General features: G+C 44.5%; 1 protein-coding gene across 6 annotated transcripts; it reads left to right on the top strand.

Annotated features, from left to right (window-relative positions):
- The first annotated feature begins 82 nt into the window (after positions 1-82).
- LOC120957910 (glucosamine-6-phosphate isomerase) lies at positions 83-5135 on the top strand. 6 transcript variants are annotated; one of them, XR_007452561.1, is made up of 4 exons: positions 1216-1411; positions 2345-3123; positions 4335-4595; positions 4688-4801. XR_007452561.1 is itself a non-coding variant. In XM_040380363.2 (3 exons), the coding sequence occupies exons 2-3, from the start codon at positions 2356-2358 to the stop codon at positions 3655-3657; spliced, it is 834 nt and encodes a 277-aa protein (XP_040236297.1). In that variant the 5' UTR covers positions 83-305; positions 2345-2355; the 3' UTR covers positions 3658-3792. The 6 variants fall into 6 exon arrangements, 5 of the variants coding, with proteins under 5 accessions (XP_040236297.1, XP_049464723.1, XP_040236299.1 ...); XM_040380363.2 differs by lacking the exons at positions 1216-1411; positions 4335-4595; positions 4688-4801 and adding exons at positions 83-305; positions 3592-3792; XM_049608766.1 differs by lacking the exon at positions 4335-4595 and having other exon boundaries at positions 1219-1411; positions 4688-5135.
- The last annotated feature ends 11243 nt before the right edge of the window (positions 5136-16378 follow it).

Genomic DNA, 16378 nt, shown 5'->3' on the forward strand with positions numbered 1-16378 from the left:
TACATTCGGAACATGTCAAAACGCCCAATGTAAACAACCGAGTTCACCCCTTTTAAACCCTTTAATTTACAAAAAGAAAGGAAAAGGCGAGTACAAATCGCAACTAAATGTATCCCGGATATACTCAAGAAAGAGTTTATCGAATATCATCTTCTTAGGTATTCTCTTTATGAGAGAAAAAAGTGCCTTCACTGTGAGCCTGTTTTCTGGTGTCCGATAAGCTCGTACGGTCGATTGCTTCTTCCAGTCGCTGTCAGTTTGGTTCGTTGTTCAGTGTTTGTTGTTGGTGATAAGTAAACGTTCCGGTAAGTAGCGATAAAAACGCATTCTACACAAGTTTTAGACAATAATTTTAGCTCTTATCAGACGCCGAAGAAGCTAATCCGCTTGATAAGGTTGTAGGTTTTGTTGATATAATCCGCAAAAATGCGCTCGCCCCGCATGCCAAACAATCTTCCTTCGCAACCATTAGGAAGCTTCCCCTTTCAATCATTGAGGGGTCATTGACCGGCTGCACCGGATCGTTGGTTGTTTTGCGCTGTAACCCGAACCACCACCAGCTGTTGTTGTTGTTGCGTTGTTTACATTGCACGGTATGGCTCATTGGCGGAAGAAACACGAATGCAGGCATGCTGCACCGCACGGAAGGCAAATGGATGTAAATGGTGGCGAAAAAACGCGTGCCGCTCGTTTTGGGGGCAACGGTGGCGTCTTTAATTTCAAGGTCAATCAAAGTCGCCTTGGATGGAAGCGTGCGAAATGGAGTTGCCGTACGATTCGCAGTAAAGGCAACGCTATGCTAACGCTAACGCAATTTGTGGAAGCATGACAAAGTGTGTTTAGAACGAATGTATTTTTATCACACTGGTTGTGTGTTATCTCTTCCCGAGCAGCGACAGCATGAATAATTCATCCGCTGGAATGCGCTGGAAGAAGCATCCATTGGCCGAATCACCCATTGCAGCCCTTTTTCAGTCGAAGTATTCGGAATCAGTCCGTTTGATAACAACAAATCGGATTTGACCTACAAATACAGTCCCTTTGGAAGCTGATAAGAAGCCCGAAGCGTAACGCTGGGAGTAGGTCAACTCCGAGCAGCATTTCGTTTTGTCCTTCGCGTTTAATTTCGCGCTTCCGAGCAGGCTGCCTTTCGCCGCGCCTTACGACAAGTGCATCAAGTGGTATCGGCTGGTGCTGGTGCTGCTTTGTAATTGCTGTGCGACTCTGCTCACCCTGACAGTCCATAAAACGGGCCGCGATCTTCACGCACACGGTCAGTCGGCTGTAGCGTGTCCATCCTTTGAGCCGCGTGTGCGCGTGTGTGGAGTCGTTTCGTCTTCGCTTTTGTGGGGTGCTTAAAGCCACAAACCAGTTCGTCAGCAAGGGTGCGTTTCGCGGTCCGTACACAAAGGTGGGGGTTGAAAAAAAAATGGTGCGCAGTCGAGCAAAACTATAATAACATTGACCCGAATTCGGTTTACGGCCAAACAGTTGCGTAGCGTGGTGGGTTTGCGCGAGCTGCAAGCTCATTTGGTCAGTTGGTGGTGTCCTGAGGCTGCGGTTGGAACTGTATCAAGTGCAGAGTGCAAATCATAACTTCATTTGCAAAGCCCACTGTGTGTGTATGTGTAACGCTGCTTTCAAATTTCGTTCCATTACCAACCAGTAGATCCACACCAAAGCAGGCTATATTCCCAGAACGCGCAACGCCGTACTGTTTATTAGCGCCGTTTGTTGCGTGTCGTGTCCGTGACCCTAGTGTGCCCGAAAAAAAAGCAAAAACTAGGTCCCGAAAATTGGTGCCACAAACAGTGGCTAAATTGACGTTCGATGGCGTACGCACACACACACACGCCTAATTGAATTCCGTGCGAAGAGACACTCTCCGTCTCGGCGTTTGTGGCCTGCTGTTGCGTGCGGCCGTCGCGCGTACACATGAATATCAATTCAAATCACATCCCCAGAACCAATGTCCTTTGGGAGTGAAGCGAACCGAACCGCCCCGAACTGTAGTCATCAATCTTAATAAACTTTGTGCCGGATTTGGCCCTCCGCCACCCACGCCCCCTCGCATCCACGTGGGACAGTAACGCGTGTGGCAGTTGCTTTGGGGGCATCGCCGCCGGAACTAATGTCATTATATTTCACTTACGTCGTGTGTGTGCATGTGTTTGTGTGCCTGTGGGCATGTATCCCAGAAGGGATGAAACCGATACGCGATACTGGATCGAACTGCTCGCCTTTTAGCCGCACGCTATCAATACACTTGAGCATGGTTCCCCATGTTTCCTGCCAACTAATCATGTGGTTTTTTCCGTTTTTTTCTTCTTTTCCCCTATTTCAGCCCATTGCAAGATGCGTCTAATCATCCTCGACACGGCCGAGTACGTCGGCGAATGGTCGGCCAAGTACGTGATGAAGCGCATCAACGACTTCAAGCCCGGCCCGGATCGGTACTTTACGCTCGGCCTGCCGACCGGCTCGACCCCGCTCGGCATGTACCGGCACCTGATCAAGTTCCACCAGCAGGGGCGCATCTCGTTCAAGTACGTGAAAACGTTCAACATGGACGAGTACGTGGATTTGCCGCGGGACCACCCGGAAAGCTATCATTACTTTATGTGGCACAACTTTTTCAAACACATCGACATCGATCCGGAAAACGTGCACATCCTCGACGGTAATGCGCCCGACCTGGTGGCGGAGTGCGATGCGTTCGAGGAGAAGATACGGGCGGCGGGTGGGATTGAGCTGTTCATCGGTGGCATCGGACCGGACGGGCACATTGCGTTTAACGAGCCGGGATCGTCGCTGGCGTCGAGGACGCGCGTGAAAACGCTGGCCCAGGATACACTGGAGGCGAATGCGCGCTTCTTTGGGAACGACATTAGCAAGGTGCCGAAGCAGGCGCTGACGGTCGGCGTGGCGACGGTGATGGATGCGCGCGAGGTGATGATCATGATACTCGGGTCGCACAAAGCGTTCGCCCTGTACAAGGCGATCGAGGAGGGCGTGAACCATATGTGGACGGTCAGCGCGTTCCAGCAGCATCCGCACACGATCATGATCTGCGACGAAGACGCGACGCTCGAGCTGCGGGTGAAAACGGTCAAGTATTTCAAGGTGAGTGTTTTTGGCGATGGGAAAGGTTGGCAAAAAGGTGGTTGGTTGGTAGAATGGTTGTGGTTTAAAAAAAGCATTCCCAAAGACAAACGCTGTACATAGCAAGCTTTATTACATTTGGACATTCAGGATTAAACAGGATTTGGTTAAGGTTTTTCTTCTTCTTCTCTGGTTGTGGCTATTTTTAAATAATAACATAACATTGTTTTCAACAATTTCTTCAAGTAGTTATTTGAAACATATAACTTAATTGTTATAACGTACATTACCTTTTTGAAATAGCACTTTTACATTCCCATTTGGATTTGGTTTACATGGGTAGTTAGACCATAAGTGCTTGACAAATCATTGGTGATGGCTACTCTTTGTTTTTGGGTTTACATTCAACCCTCCCCCCAATTCGGTGCACTAATTCGGTTCATTTTCCCTTCACACGTGTGCCGGCACTTGGTCGTCGTCACTTTCCAGGCCCTAAGCAATGTGCACCACAAGTTGATCGAGGAGGACTCGGCGGACGTACGAAAGCTTAAGTAAGAGCGCAATGAGCCGACCGACAAATGATGCCGCATATACAAAACAAAAAACCCCTGCAAAAGAACAGTATTTTTTCTACGTGTGTCCGTCTACTGGGAGGAGTGAAATATAATCGAATATTATTTTCAAACAGCATGCAAAATGCTTCGATCGTCGTTTCTCTATTGTTTTGTAGGTACTCATGTGTGACAGAACATTGAAGGTTTGAAGGTGATAGAACGTGAGACTGACCAACTCGAACACATTCATCATGAGATTGTTGCTTCCCTATCGTTAGGACAGTACATTTATGCATTAAGATTGGACCTGGGTGAAAAAACACGTACTTTTCTGCATTGGAGGTACCATTCTGCTCTCCACCATCAGTTCAAAAACATCGGAATCGTTTCGGAAATCGGTCCTGTCTCTCCCATCCCTCTCATAAATTAGTTTGTGCTGTTTGTGGTCGGTTCACGTGTGGCTAACCAAGGTTGAAGGTGGAACTGCCCCCCAGGGAAGGGAGCGACAACATTATGGTTTTGAACACGACGCAAACGTGTGTGTGTGTTGGGTTTTCTATGCACCGCAAACAACCCGGCTGCAGCAAATTTGCACATTGTTTTCTTATCTTTATCTTTTTGTTCTTTCATTCTTTATCCCCGAATGTCCCCATCACGTGTGTTCCTCGGTGCGTCTAGGATTGCTACAAACTATCTGCCGACGGGCTTGAGCAGGCAACGCTGCGCAATTGAATCTCTCGACTGTTCTCCCTCTAGCTCTCCCGTTGGCTAAATCTCCGCCCCGTAGAGAGGTCGTGTTCTATCCAATGATGCTGAAAGATAGTTTTGTTCCCTCACTAGTTCATGCTTTGTTGCTCCAATGGCACCTTTCGGCGCACTTTGCCTTGTGCCAATGAAGCAAACCCAACCGGGTCCCGAAAGAAGATGAAAGTGTACGAGGTCCGACGCGATATGGTGCATGTGCTGCTGTGGTTCGGTGCTAATTCTCTTTGATGTCATTTCTTCCCCCCACCAAATACATACACACACAGGGTCTGATGGACGTACACTCCAAGCTGATCGAGGATGATGCACCGAAGTAAACGCGATGCACCGCTGGCAAGATGGTGGGGATTTTTTGGAAGCAAATTGATAACAAATTAGGTGGCTGGGAGGACTGCAATGTTGACAAAACCATATCTACCTTAGTATTGCGATGCGAATGGTGGCTTACGTCCGGTGGCAATGAACTCGAAGGATTGCTGAGTAGTGTTTGTGTGGGAAGCCAAGCCACAAACATGTTAACAGTAACGGTGCAATTTATTGTTATGTATAGTTGAACTTTTGTTTTATTATTATTTTCGTTTTATTGCTGTTTACTGTATTACTTCTGTGTTCTTTCCAAATCTCAAGCAGTGCTTTGCAAACACGTTTTTTGCACGATGAAAATAGAAAATAAAAGAATAAAATCAACTTTATGAAAGCAACAGGCAAGCGTTATTGTACCCAGAACTAGAACCAACTCTATTTGCCGTCGGGCAAGCAATTAGAGCGTGTTAATAATTTGCTCTGTGGTCGTAAAGTCTGTGCCACCGAACAGTCTCACCATGCCGAACAGTCTTCTGCAGCGAATGGGTTCTGCATGCGTTCCTGTTAAAGCTCGGACCCCCTCGTCCGGGTGCTCGTAATTGACATTTCCTCGGGATCGTAAAACCGGGATCATTTATGGTGCTTTAAACTTCTCACCACTTTGCCAGTTGGAGTTCACTTGTCCAGTGTGCAGACGGGATCGAGCATGCTGCGGCTGATCATGGCCAGCAGAGCTTTGGGTAAGAGGGTGTGTGTTGGTGCGCTTGCATGCAGCATGAAATAAAACTTTCACCATTATCACGACACACACGCACGCACACGTCGAAAGTCACAGTTGGAAGCCTTTTTTTGGCGGGGGCCAAAACCATCCATCCATCTACCGACCAAGGGCACTGGCAGGACGGTTTTATGCGAAGGGTAAGTTTATAGTTTTACATCATGGAAAGGAACCGCTTCCATGTTTAACTTCATTTTTAGACTTTAGCTTAGTGTTGTAAAAAAACAGGAATAAAAGGGTAGTACTTGGTTGGTGGTTGTGCTCCGATTAGCTTTAGTGCAGGGGATTGGCACGCCAAAGCTCGTCGGGGTATCGTTATGGTTTGATTTGCAGGAAAATGAACCCCACCCTGACTGTGGTAACAGTAGGGTTGGATCGTAAAACTTTCCAAAGGGCTTCATAAAAGCAACGTTCCCGTCGATACTGGCCAAGGTTGTGTGCGATGAAATGGAGCCAACGCTTTCGGGGGGTGTAATGCTGTGATTTGTTCGCTCTATGAGGGGCAGCAAAGATACACTGATGGTAAGTAGAACGGTTAGTAACGATTTTTTTTGCTTCAAAAAGGTTAAGTTTATGTCTTATTCTTTAGATTACTTATGTATTTCTTTGAATGTGCTATCCGTTTTATTTACCGCCTAAAAGTATGCTATATAAATAAATATACTTCATTTCAACTCATCGCTAACCAGAACGCCTAGAAGTATGCAATGTGAACTTTTGTTTTACGTTTTTTGATCAGATGATGCAGCCAAGTCATATTGATTCACTACTGAATTTTATATTTACATTTTATGCATGAAATAAAAATAAACCATATGAAAAACGGGTTTCTAAAATGTACCAGCAAGTATTTGAAAATTGTTTAAGTTTAATTGCATACATTTAGGCGCGCAAGGAAGCGAAATTTATAATGACGCCATAATTTGAACTACGAGTTGGTAATACACATTCCTTTTAAATGCCAGTTCGAACACAAATGCTGCAAATATTTACTACAATACGATCGGCAGCAATTACGCTCTACTTTCTGTCACTATCTGCCGTTCGCATCGCCCAACAGAGCACCAAGAAGGATACTAACGGACGAAGGTGCTAATTAAATCCTCACCGTGCTCCTGGTGCTTATTGCTCTGCGATGTTTCGTCGTACGTAAGCATCGAACCAATGCACGATAACGTTTCGTTTCGGCACTCTTCACTGATCGAAGTGCAAGCAGGCGGTGAGCTAAAACCATAATTGCGGATGAGACAAATTAAGTTCATTCAACTTATCGCATGCGAACGAGAGGACAGAAAATTGAGAAACATTTCGTTTTCCACACTTTCTTCCCACCTACTTTAGGGCGCTCCATCTTAATCTTCAACCAATGTTCCGCTCGTCGACCTGCTTCTGTGTGGTGGTGTCTCCCAGAAAGAAATGCGCACCCACCGGAAGGGTGCCCTCTTGTTTAATCACATTAAAACTCCGGGGCAGAAGAAAGGCGCACGATAAAACACGGCACGATGGAAAGAAATGACGCGATAACTGTGGAAGGGGTTTCGCTGCAATGGGAAAGAGATTTTTATCCGAAAAGGAAAATGTCTTCAACCTGTTGTTGCTGTCGAAAAAAGCGATTCGAGGAAAGAGGAAAGAAACTTGAATCTCTGCGGGACGGCTAAAGTCTGAGTGAATTAGTTTTGCCAACGGTTCGTAAATAGATTGCACTTGCACGTGGGATCCGTTATGGGAAACGAAATCCCTGCAGGATCGATGCACTTGCACAGTGGCAAATCTTCCCGTACATGCACCGAATGGCAATCAAGCAACGGTTTGCCATTCTGGTCAAACCGAACCAATTGTAACACGAGCGCAAATAGAGAGAAAGTGAAAAGAAAAAAGCCAATCACAACGAGAACATGGCCCAACATCACAACTTACAAAAAGTGTGCCACCGCTTCGATCAGGATTTTCCATCCCACACAACTCGCCCACACGCCACAGATAATGGAAAGCTTTACCGTGGCGCGGCGAAAGCGACTTACCAACACATCTCGAGATTCCGCGCCCGAGCCAATTGGCCGGAACAACACCCAATTAGGTTTTTGGTGTGGAAAGAGGGGATTTTCTTTTTCCAGCTCCAATCATTTATTTCGACGTTATCGATCCTCGCCCCCAAATTGAGGGGCACATACACAGGAAAAAAAGCCCGAGGAAATAAATGAAGAAAGGTGCACGGTACGAATCGGAAATGAAATCGAAAAGCCGTAACAAATGGATTGGCGTAGGAGCAGAGGCGAACGGTTGGTAGCGTGGGGTATCGTTTTGTGAATTAAACCCCTTTTTCGATACGCGTGATGGAAGTAATTTGTTCTTTCGTTGTGCATTCGCTTTGTAGGAGAGGACGGAGAGGAAGGAGGTGAAGTTGTAATTTTATTAGCTTTTGAGCAGTATATGATACGTGAAATGGAGCGAATGTTGTGAGTGAGTTGCATTGTATATGTCACATGTATGTTGGAATGGTTGCTTTCGTCGTGTTCTTTATAGTTTTTTTTAAATAAAATGTCTACTGTTTGAGTCTACTATAGCTACGCTTTTCTACTGTTTAATTCGATGTAATAAAATAATATATTTAAATAACCGCTATTAGGAACGATTATCCTCACCATTGCATACTTGTAGGCGCTATTAAATGGTGCCCTTTGACCTTTTTCCCCCATTTCGCTATTTAAATTCGCTTGCATGCTTCCTTGAAAACATCTATCAGATGGTAATCCAACAAAGAAGAATGACCCCATTTTTTCTTCCTCAAATGCATTTCCCATCTCTCCAGACATTCCTTGATTTTCGCAAAGAAATTGCTCATCGCTATGGAAATCTCCCGCAAGAGGAAAACAAAATTCTATACCGTGGACCAAGCAGGAGCGTTTGTGTTCGTTTCCAATGCGAGGAAGCACAATTATCGTCGAACCGTTGCCCTCGGTGAGGATTTTTGGTGTTTCCCAACATTCAAAAGCAAACCGTTCTCCCCACATCAAAGTCCACCCTCCGCCGCGAGAGTACAAACGGATCAAGCGTTTTAAAATCCTTCGCAAATGAATGCTCGTTTCCCCTCCCCCTCCCCTTGAGATGGATGCCAGTGGCCTGTTGGTCGGCGCTTCTCAACTATGCCGCATTTTCTTGCATTCCAATGATAATGATGAGAAAATCAAGCGCAAAAAAGCGATGCCAGCCCTCGGGATGTGGACGCGCGGAATTTGTTGGTACGCTGCGGGATTTAAAGCCACGGGGAAGGACGCACAGTCAGATGCAGACCGGTGCTGCAAACCACAGCATCGGTGGGGTTCGGTCTTTGCCTGCGTTAGGCCCCGCGCCTTTTGGGTTCGCTAATAAATTACGTTTGGGAGGGATTTTAACGATGTTACTGCTACAAACGAACCGACAAACAACGGTTCTCAAGGGAGATATAGGGGATGGGTTCAAGAAAAAATAAAAGGGGGGATCACCATGTAAGGTTGAATCGGCAGAAGGCTGCGGGCCTGCTGAAGAAAAGATAGCTAATTTCATTTGCTCGCTCAGGGACTGGAGAAGGTAAAAGTGGAAAATTGCAAAGAAAGAAGGTACGTGTGTCCCAGTTTTTTTTGCTCCACCAAGTGTTCAAGTGTTTTACCTGAGAAGGAACCGGAAGGTATAATTGAATAAGATAGGAGATTTTTGGGTGCGCTTTAAAATTAAACAAACAAATAAGCGATTCTGCTAGAGGCAAAGCAAATTGATCGATTACACGAATAATTGATAGCGAATCGAATGCTTTAAGAAGGGTTTTGGAAGGTCTAGGAAGGTTAAAAAATAAAATAAATTTAAAATCGAGGTCGTAAAGGACTACAAATAAAGAAACGAAAAGAATGAGTCCGTTAAATTGTATGAAAAACGCTTCGTAGCAACGAATCTAGAGTCTTTCATTTTATTTGCATACTTTTAGGCGTTTTCGGCAACCACCGGTATTGAATGTTTCATATCACGTTTGTTCTATTTTTTAAAATTACGTTGCATTTTGCCTTCTCAAATCGGTTTCTCCTTCTTTTCAAAGCCTTTTGAATCATTTATTAATTAGCTCACCAGAACAATTTGATTAAGTGCAATCCATTTGTAGAGAAATATTGCATTTAATTTCCCTGATAAAAGCGCTTTAATGCGTTCTAATTGTACCACGCTTCCGTTTGCTTCCACCATCCAGTACTGTTCGCATGATACGACTACCCACCATAGCTAGTTACCATGTTTATTTGCGTGAATAAATCAGTACGCTATGTAGCAAAAAGGTAGCATGGAAACGCACTAGAACGATCAAACACAAAAGCCAGGCTCGTGTCGTGTTAATAAAGGGGCCCTGCTCTTGGAACGGAGAGTGGGAAACGAGTGTTGTTATTTGCGTTCTTCGAATGGGCTTAAAGGGCACTCTATTGGTAAGACTAACAGCGGTCGTCGCCTTACCTTCACGCCCCTGCTGCCAATCATGCCTTCGTGTAGAAACGAAAGCCATGGGAAAGAAATGTGAAGGCTTATTGTTTGAATGGTTTGATTACTTCCATCAAAGATGTATGAGCGCATGGGATCGCTAATGCGTTCGGTTAGGCGGTTTGTTGTTCCGAGACGAGGAGGGAAATTATCGCTCACGGTGGTACGATTCCCTGTGACCGCACCACCGTCCCAAGCGAGCATTTTTCGGAAACGTTTGCGGAGGTGAAAAAGCGTTATCATAAGTTTTAATTAATTTCACCCCAAACCATCGATTTGCCACTATCTGGAGCGATTGTGGGTGTGGTGCAGCGGTGGAAACCATCCACACAGCACGTGGCTCATCCGAAGGCAAACAAAGCGGGAAAAGGGATAGAAAGCGCCCACTGGAAATGGTATTGTTTTTTGGAAAACTTTTTACCGATACCAAACAGTGGTTGCGTTTGTGAACGAGATGTGGCCGGGTAAGCTTTAAAAGCAAAAGTTGTTATCGATTGTTAAGGCTGGTTAGTTGTGCAACACCTGGGCCTGTCGAAATGGCAAGATACAATCGCACATTTTAATGCGTCTCGTAAATCACTTCGAGCACAGGGCACAATGTTTGACCAACCCTTACCGGTTCCTGCTAGAAAGCTATCGTACTGGCGAGACTCTCCGTTCATATCTTACACCATCTCAGCTGTGCAAAAGTTGATTTAGCACTGAGGCACAGAAGGGGAATTAATAGAAAACAAAAAAATAAAACACCTTTACTGCGATGAAACGCGAAACTTCCATCACGCACGATGGAAAGTTTCGGGCAGCACGCTCTATTATAATCACGCTTTTGGCGTTTGGAAAATGTGCATAAATTAGGCACGGTGTAGGCACGGTTCGCGATGGCTTCTTCGTACCGACATGCGATCCATCACATTGGGTTCATTGTTTCTTGGAGCGAGGTGGGGTTGGTAGGGGTTTTTTCCTCCCGCCATTTGGAAAGGGTGTGCTCCCGGAGAAAGTCTAGCAATTGAAGTCAATGTTCGTTTTAACGGAGTTCATTACACACACGCAGGTGAACACTGGTTTGCAATTTACCTGTAATAAGCAACCGTGGGATGGAAAATGATGGGAAAATGTTAGTTTGTTTTAATGAGCAGTAGACGACATTTATGATGTTTGATTTTTTTTAGAAAATTAAAAAAGAATAACGTTGCAAATGTTGATCGAATTCGTATTATTATGAGTACAGTTCAGTTTTACGACAAAAATAATGTTATTTTGTTCAAATTCCCTTTAAATGCTTTAATTTACGAGAGGGCACACTTGCGCCTGACAGTATGCAACCTACTTTTGTTGGGTTTGCCAAGGGTTTTTGGTTGTGTCCTGGAAATTTTTGGTTGCCTATCTTTTTTGGTGTATTCCTACAATTTTTTGGTTCGATATGGAACGATACCAATAAATCGTGTAAAGGAACCAAAAATCAATGGGAAATGATTAATAAATCGTGAGACGAGCCCAAAAATTATGTGTACTAACCAATAAATCGTGAAACCCTGTATCATCGGTTTAGAAACTATATTGCGCCAGAAAGTATGCAACATGCTTTTTTGACCAGCTCATTGGCTTCATTGATTCTAAAATATGTTTGTAAAACTAAAAATAGATTGCATACTGTTAGGCGTATAGTTGTAGCATATCTGCTATACAAAACTTATTGTAAACCACACTATCAACTATAGACTCATTGTAACACACTTCGGAAAGCCAAATCACTCTATTGCAACATATTCATTAAAATACATCAGCAAATCAATCCACACCATAGCAACATACCCAGACCATACCGTCCATAGAACAAACCACTGAGACACATTTATCGAAAACAACCGAAACGCGCAACATAAGCAATTCAAGCGTTTCTGCAGCAAAGTGGACAAACAGACAACGCATAGCAACTTATTGCTAAAAGCGCAGTGTAGGCAATGATCAACGAACGCATTCGTTATTTGGCTAGAACAGTTGAAACTTTCCAGAACCTTTGTAAAAACACTAAAAACGCAGCATAAGCACAAAATTGACAGACACCTCACTCCAAAATAATGTATAAATTGCACCTCATATCAATAATCTTAATGTTATCAATATATTAGGACAAAAACACATTCCAAAACCAAATGTACGAAACTTATTGAGTATAAATAAAACCAATTCCGACCGTGGCAAGTCAGATTCGTTCGGACTGTCAGGATAGGAGTATGCCCATCCAATATCTATCGACTTCTCATTTAAAGAGTTTAGTTATGTCCCCCTACCCAAGGTAAGGCCTCTAAACTCCAACGTTTCCAGTAAGGGAAACCTCCTAAAGGTTTCTATGATCGCCTGGACGATCAAGTGTCGAAAAGTGTCCGCTTCGAACAAAGTGTTATTCTACCTCGGCTCTTGTCAGTAAAAACTGACCTACCGCGACGGTACTTGAGGTACAGTTGTATGCTCATCACATTACATGGCGACCGTAACTATCTTCCGAACCTACTACATAGTTATGAGCAAAAAGGTACGAGTAAGGTGCAAATTAAGCGAAAAAACTATTTTTGAACATTAATGTATACATAGAATAATGTATTTCATTTCATATGGTTGAAGTTATGTTTCATGTTTCGTTTTATGAAAGCTCGTCTATAATAAACCAAACACTCATGGTATCACACAGCCTAAAAGTATGCAATCCACAGCACAAAATCTTCACAAATCTAGCCTCAAAGGTTTATATCGGTAACAATCGAAATTTATCGAAAAATACTTGAAAAGGTTGATTAATTTCAATTGAAATAACGGAGTAAGCCACCACTCCTGAATGAAAAAGACTGAGTGCTAGTGAGTGCCAGTTGGACCAACGAATGGTAGAGCTTTTTCTAAAACAGTTTCATCGAGTTTCTCCTTCGCACGAGAGGAGCAGTTTAGAAATGTTTAGCCAGCAGCCGTTGCTGAGGGAATTTTCTCTCTCCTACGAATACGAACGAGGGATTGCAAACCAAAGAAAACGTTCTCTTTTTCTCGGGCTCTCTCTCTCTCTCTACGTTTGTCAGCTGTTGCTGCTATGGAGCATCTACATATAAAGTGCCAAATAAAACACCATGTCTGATGAGTGTGCCCACTACCAACTCATTGCCAGATGATGATGATTCTCAATGATGATGCTGCTGCTGCAGATGATGCCAATGATAGCTACAAGCGAAGATGTTCCACGAACGGGCGAGTACGAGAAACCGAAAAATAAGCAGAAAAATAACGAGCATCCGGAAATGAACTTAATAAAGCAAAGAGAGAAAGAGCGAACCGGGCGTCCTTGCATACGAGCAAACGAGGAAGAACAAAGAAAGACAAACTGATGCTAAAGTCAAAAGCCCAAAGCAAACGGTACCGGCACGGAGGGATAAAAATAGAAAGATTCTTCTGCTGCTGCTGCTGCTGCTGCTGTTGCAACTCATAACAGCACCACGCAAAATGGCATTCGTGGCGTTTGTAGGGAGGGAAAGCGTTTGCAAAGAAGCTGTTCCTTTCACACGCTCGTTTATCGGGTCTACGTCCAACATCTCGTCCCTAATCACCGGGCCGGGTACCATTTTGTGTGTGTGGTTGTTTTCATTCCCGACCCCTATCCCAAAGCGAAAGGTGTGATAGAAAGCAAACATTCGGCCCGATTCGTCTCCCCTTCTTCCGGTCGGTTGTTTCCGGTGCCCTTTTACGTGTGCTACTCATTGTTCCATTTGCTGTCCATGCGCTTCGTTCGCGTGGTTTGGGCGATGAACGTTGGGATTCCATTTCCAGGTAAAGCTCGGGACAAACCCTCGGGCCCTTTAAGCGCGGTCTACAAGGGAGACACTCTTCCCCCCACGAACCCTGTACACAGGGTGGACAAACTTTTGTGCTCACTTGCTGCTGCCTGATTTGCTTATTTCCTGTCACCTACTTCTTCCTAGGGATTGGAAAGCAGAGCAAATTCGGCACTGGAAATGATCCTTTGAAATTGATGTTGCACTATCTCTCTCTCACTCATTCTTCTCGGTATCTTTTCTATCCTCCGAAATTTCCAAATGGCTCAATTCCATTCCAAGTACCACCTTTACGATCAGCCGAAATTGTCATCCTATTTTCGAGGCCAAAAACTTTCCTCGTCTCACGACAATGTTTGACAACTCACACTTTCGGTGACTTTTCCGACTGTGTTTGTGAAAACGGGAAAGAGGCCACGATATGGAGCATGACATTTTTAACATACACACATGCCCACACTCACTTCCGCATAATGCTCGTTTCGAGGGGTGGGAAAGTTTTGTGATTTCACATGTTCCAGCGAATGTGGTGTTTTGCGGGACCTAGAAGGGAAAGGAACGAAGTACACACACAGTTATATTAACATTTGGACTTTTTGAAGAGCAGTTCAAGTGCAACCGCTCAGCCCATGATGGAGAGCGTACGAGGCTTTGATTCGGTAGATTTCCTGTTTCCTGAGCTCAAGTGTGTTTAGATGTTTGCGTTATGTGGAGGCAAACGTACGGTAAATAAATTGCGGTTCGGTGCGCCCGAAATCATCACCGGGGCCGTACGCATGTTTCCTTAGCTTGTGTCTCTTTTTCTGGTGTAAATTGCTTGCCAGCGTAAAATGTAATGTTTGTGGTGCTGGTACACTGCAGAAAGAAGAGGGCTAAACGAATCCCATGCTTATGAAATCGTTTGCTTTTGAACTGGTAAAGATGTTTAAGGTGTGTATAGGCCTAGAAAAACGTGCAAAAACGCTTGGTAGCTTACGCAAACAAGAATGTAGCCAAATAAAGCATGGTAGCACAATTTAGGCAATTTAGAGAGTTACTTAGAATTTAGTAAAGCAGATACATACGCGTGAAGCGTCTGTTTTATCTACAGGTCTGTAGGCAAATTTGGGAATTTTAAAGATTTTTTATAACTTCGGTTTCGCTGCGCAGACAGCGGAAGCATTTATACGCCTAAATGTATGCAATTGTGATAACAAAAGTGATTTTGTTATATTTTTTGTTGATAAAATTCCATAATTATTATATTATTTAGAAAAAAAAATACCATGAAATCGAATAAAATGTATTGCCAATGTATAATTTGAAACATTCGACTCAATAATTTGTTTCGTCTAGCCACAAGCTTACTTTAACGCAAACGAAATAATGACAAGCACGACCACACTTCATCGTAGCAAAACCACACCACAGCCTTTTCCCATAACCTTAACTCAAACCACACCTCAGGAAAGGCGAGCATCACTATTTGCTTGCCGTAAAGCAACACTAGCAACGCTTTACCACCCACCGCTGAAACACTTGTGCCAGCGGGAAGTACTGCTACCAGCCAGGGCGCAATGAAGCTGCCACCGCGAACAACCATCTCCACCACCACACCACCACCAACAACAGTTCGCTCGCAAACGTTCGCTCATAATTTATGTAAATTGTAATCATATCGTAATTATTCCTCCGTCTTTTAGGTTTATATTTAATGATGCTACACTTCTGCACTGCTCCGTCCCGTGTTGCACGAGGCCCCAACAAAGACGTGGGAAAGACGCAAGAAAACCCCCCCTGTGTCACCCCGGGGATGGTGTGGCACCGTCATCACCTGGCAGGCCCGTTCACCGTAAGACGCAAAGTAATCCCAGGGAAGGGGAAGCGACCAAAGTTTTCGGCACGATGGGAAGGTGTGGTCTCACTATTGGTGGTAATTTTTGGCTCATTTCCGGTACGGGTGAGCAGCCTTTTGCTTCCGCATGCGAGGTGTTGTCTTTATCCACGGACGGCATCTGAGCGGCACGCGCGAGAAAGGAAGAAGGGAGGGACCGGCAGTGACTTCCCAGCATAGTTTAAACTTGTCTGATGTATTGGGTAATGAAAAGGGATTTAAAGATAGCAATGCGGCCGACTACCTGGAAGCGAATGATGTAATTCATGGCTTACCTTTGAATGGTTTTAGTTTCCAGTGATACTGTATCACACGGCAGTTCTGTTTACTGAGCAGGGGGTTGAGCTAGGCACTTGATATTGACAGGAACGACTGCAGTTAAAGCTATCGCTACGGAAAAAGGGAGCGTTGGCGATGAGCAGCAGGAAGCTACAGCTCATTAACGTGCAGCAACATTTGCGGCTAAATTTCACGCGCTGCTGTTGATGAAGACGTAAATGAGATTATGGTGACGCTTGTGCGGTGACAAAAGGAGATTAATTTGAGTGAATGCTTGGCGTCTGATTTAATGCCGTTGCTGCGCTGGTGTGGTGTAATGACGAATGGCATGATTGCACAAAGTAGTTAAATGTTGTTGTTAATTACAGTATCAAAATTCCTGACACTGTTTGTTAGCTTGGTGATGTTAGCATCCATC

Source organism: Anopheles coluzzii, chromosome 3, assembly GCF_943734685.1.
Source record: "Anopheles coluzzii chromosome 3, AcolN3, whole genome shotgun sequence".
NCBI classification, from domain to species: domain Eukaryota; kingdom Metazoa; phylum Arthropoda; class Insecta; order Diptera; family Culicidae; genus Anopheles; species Anopheles coluzzii.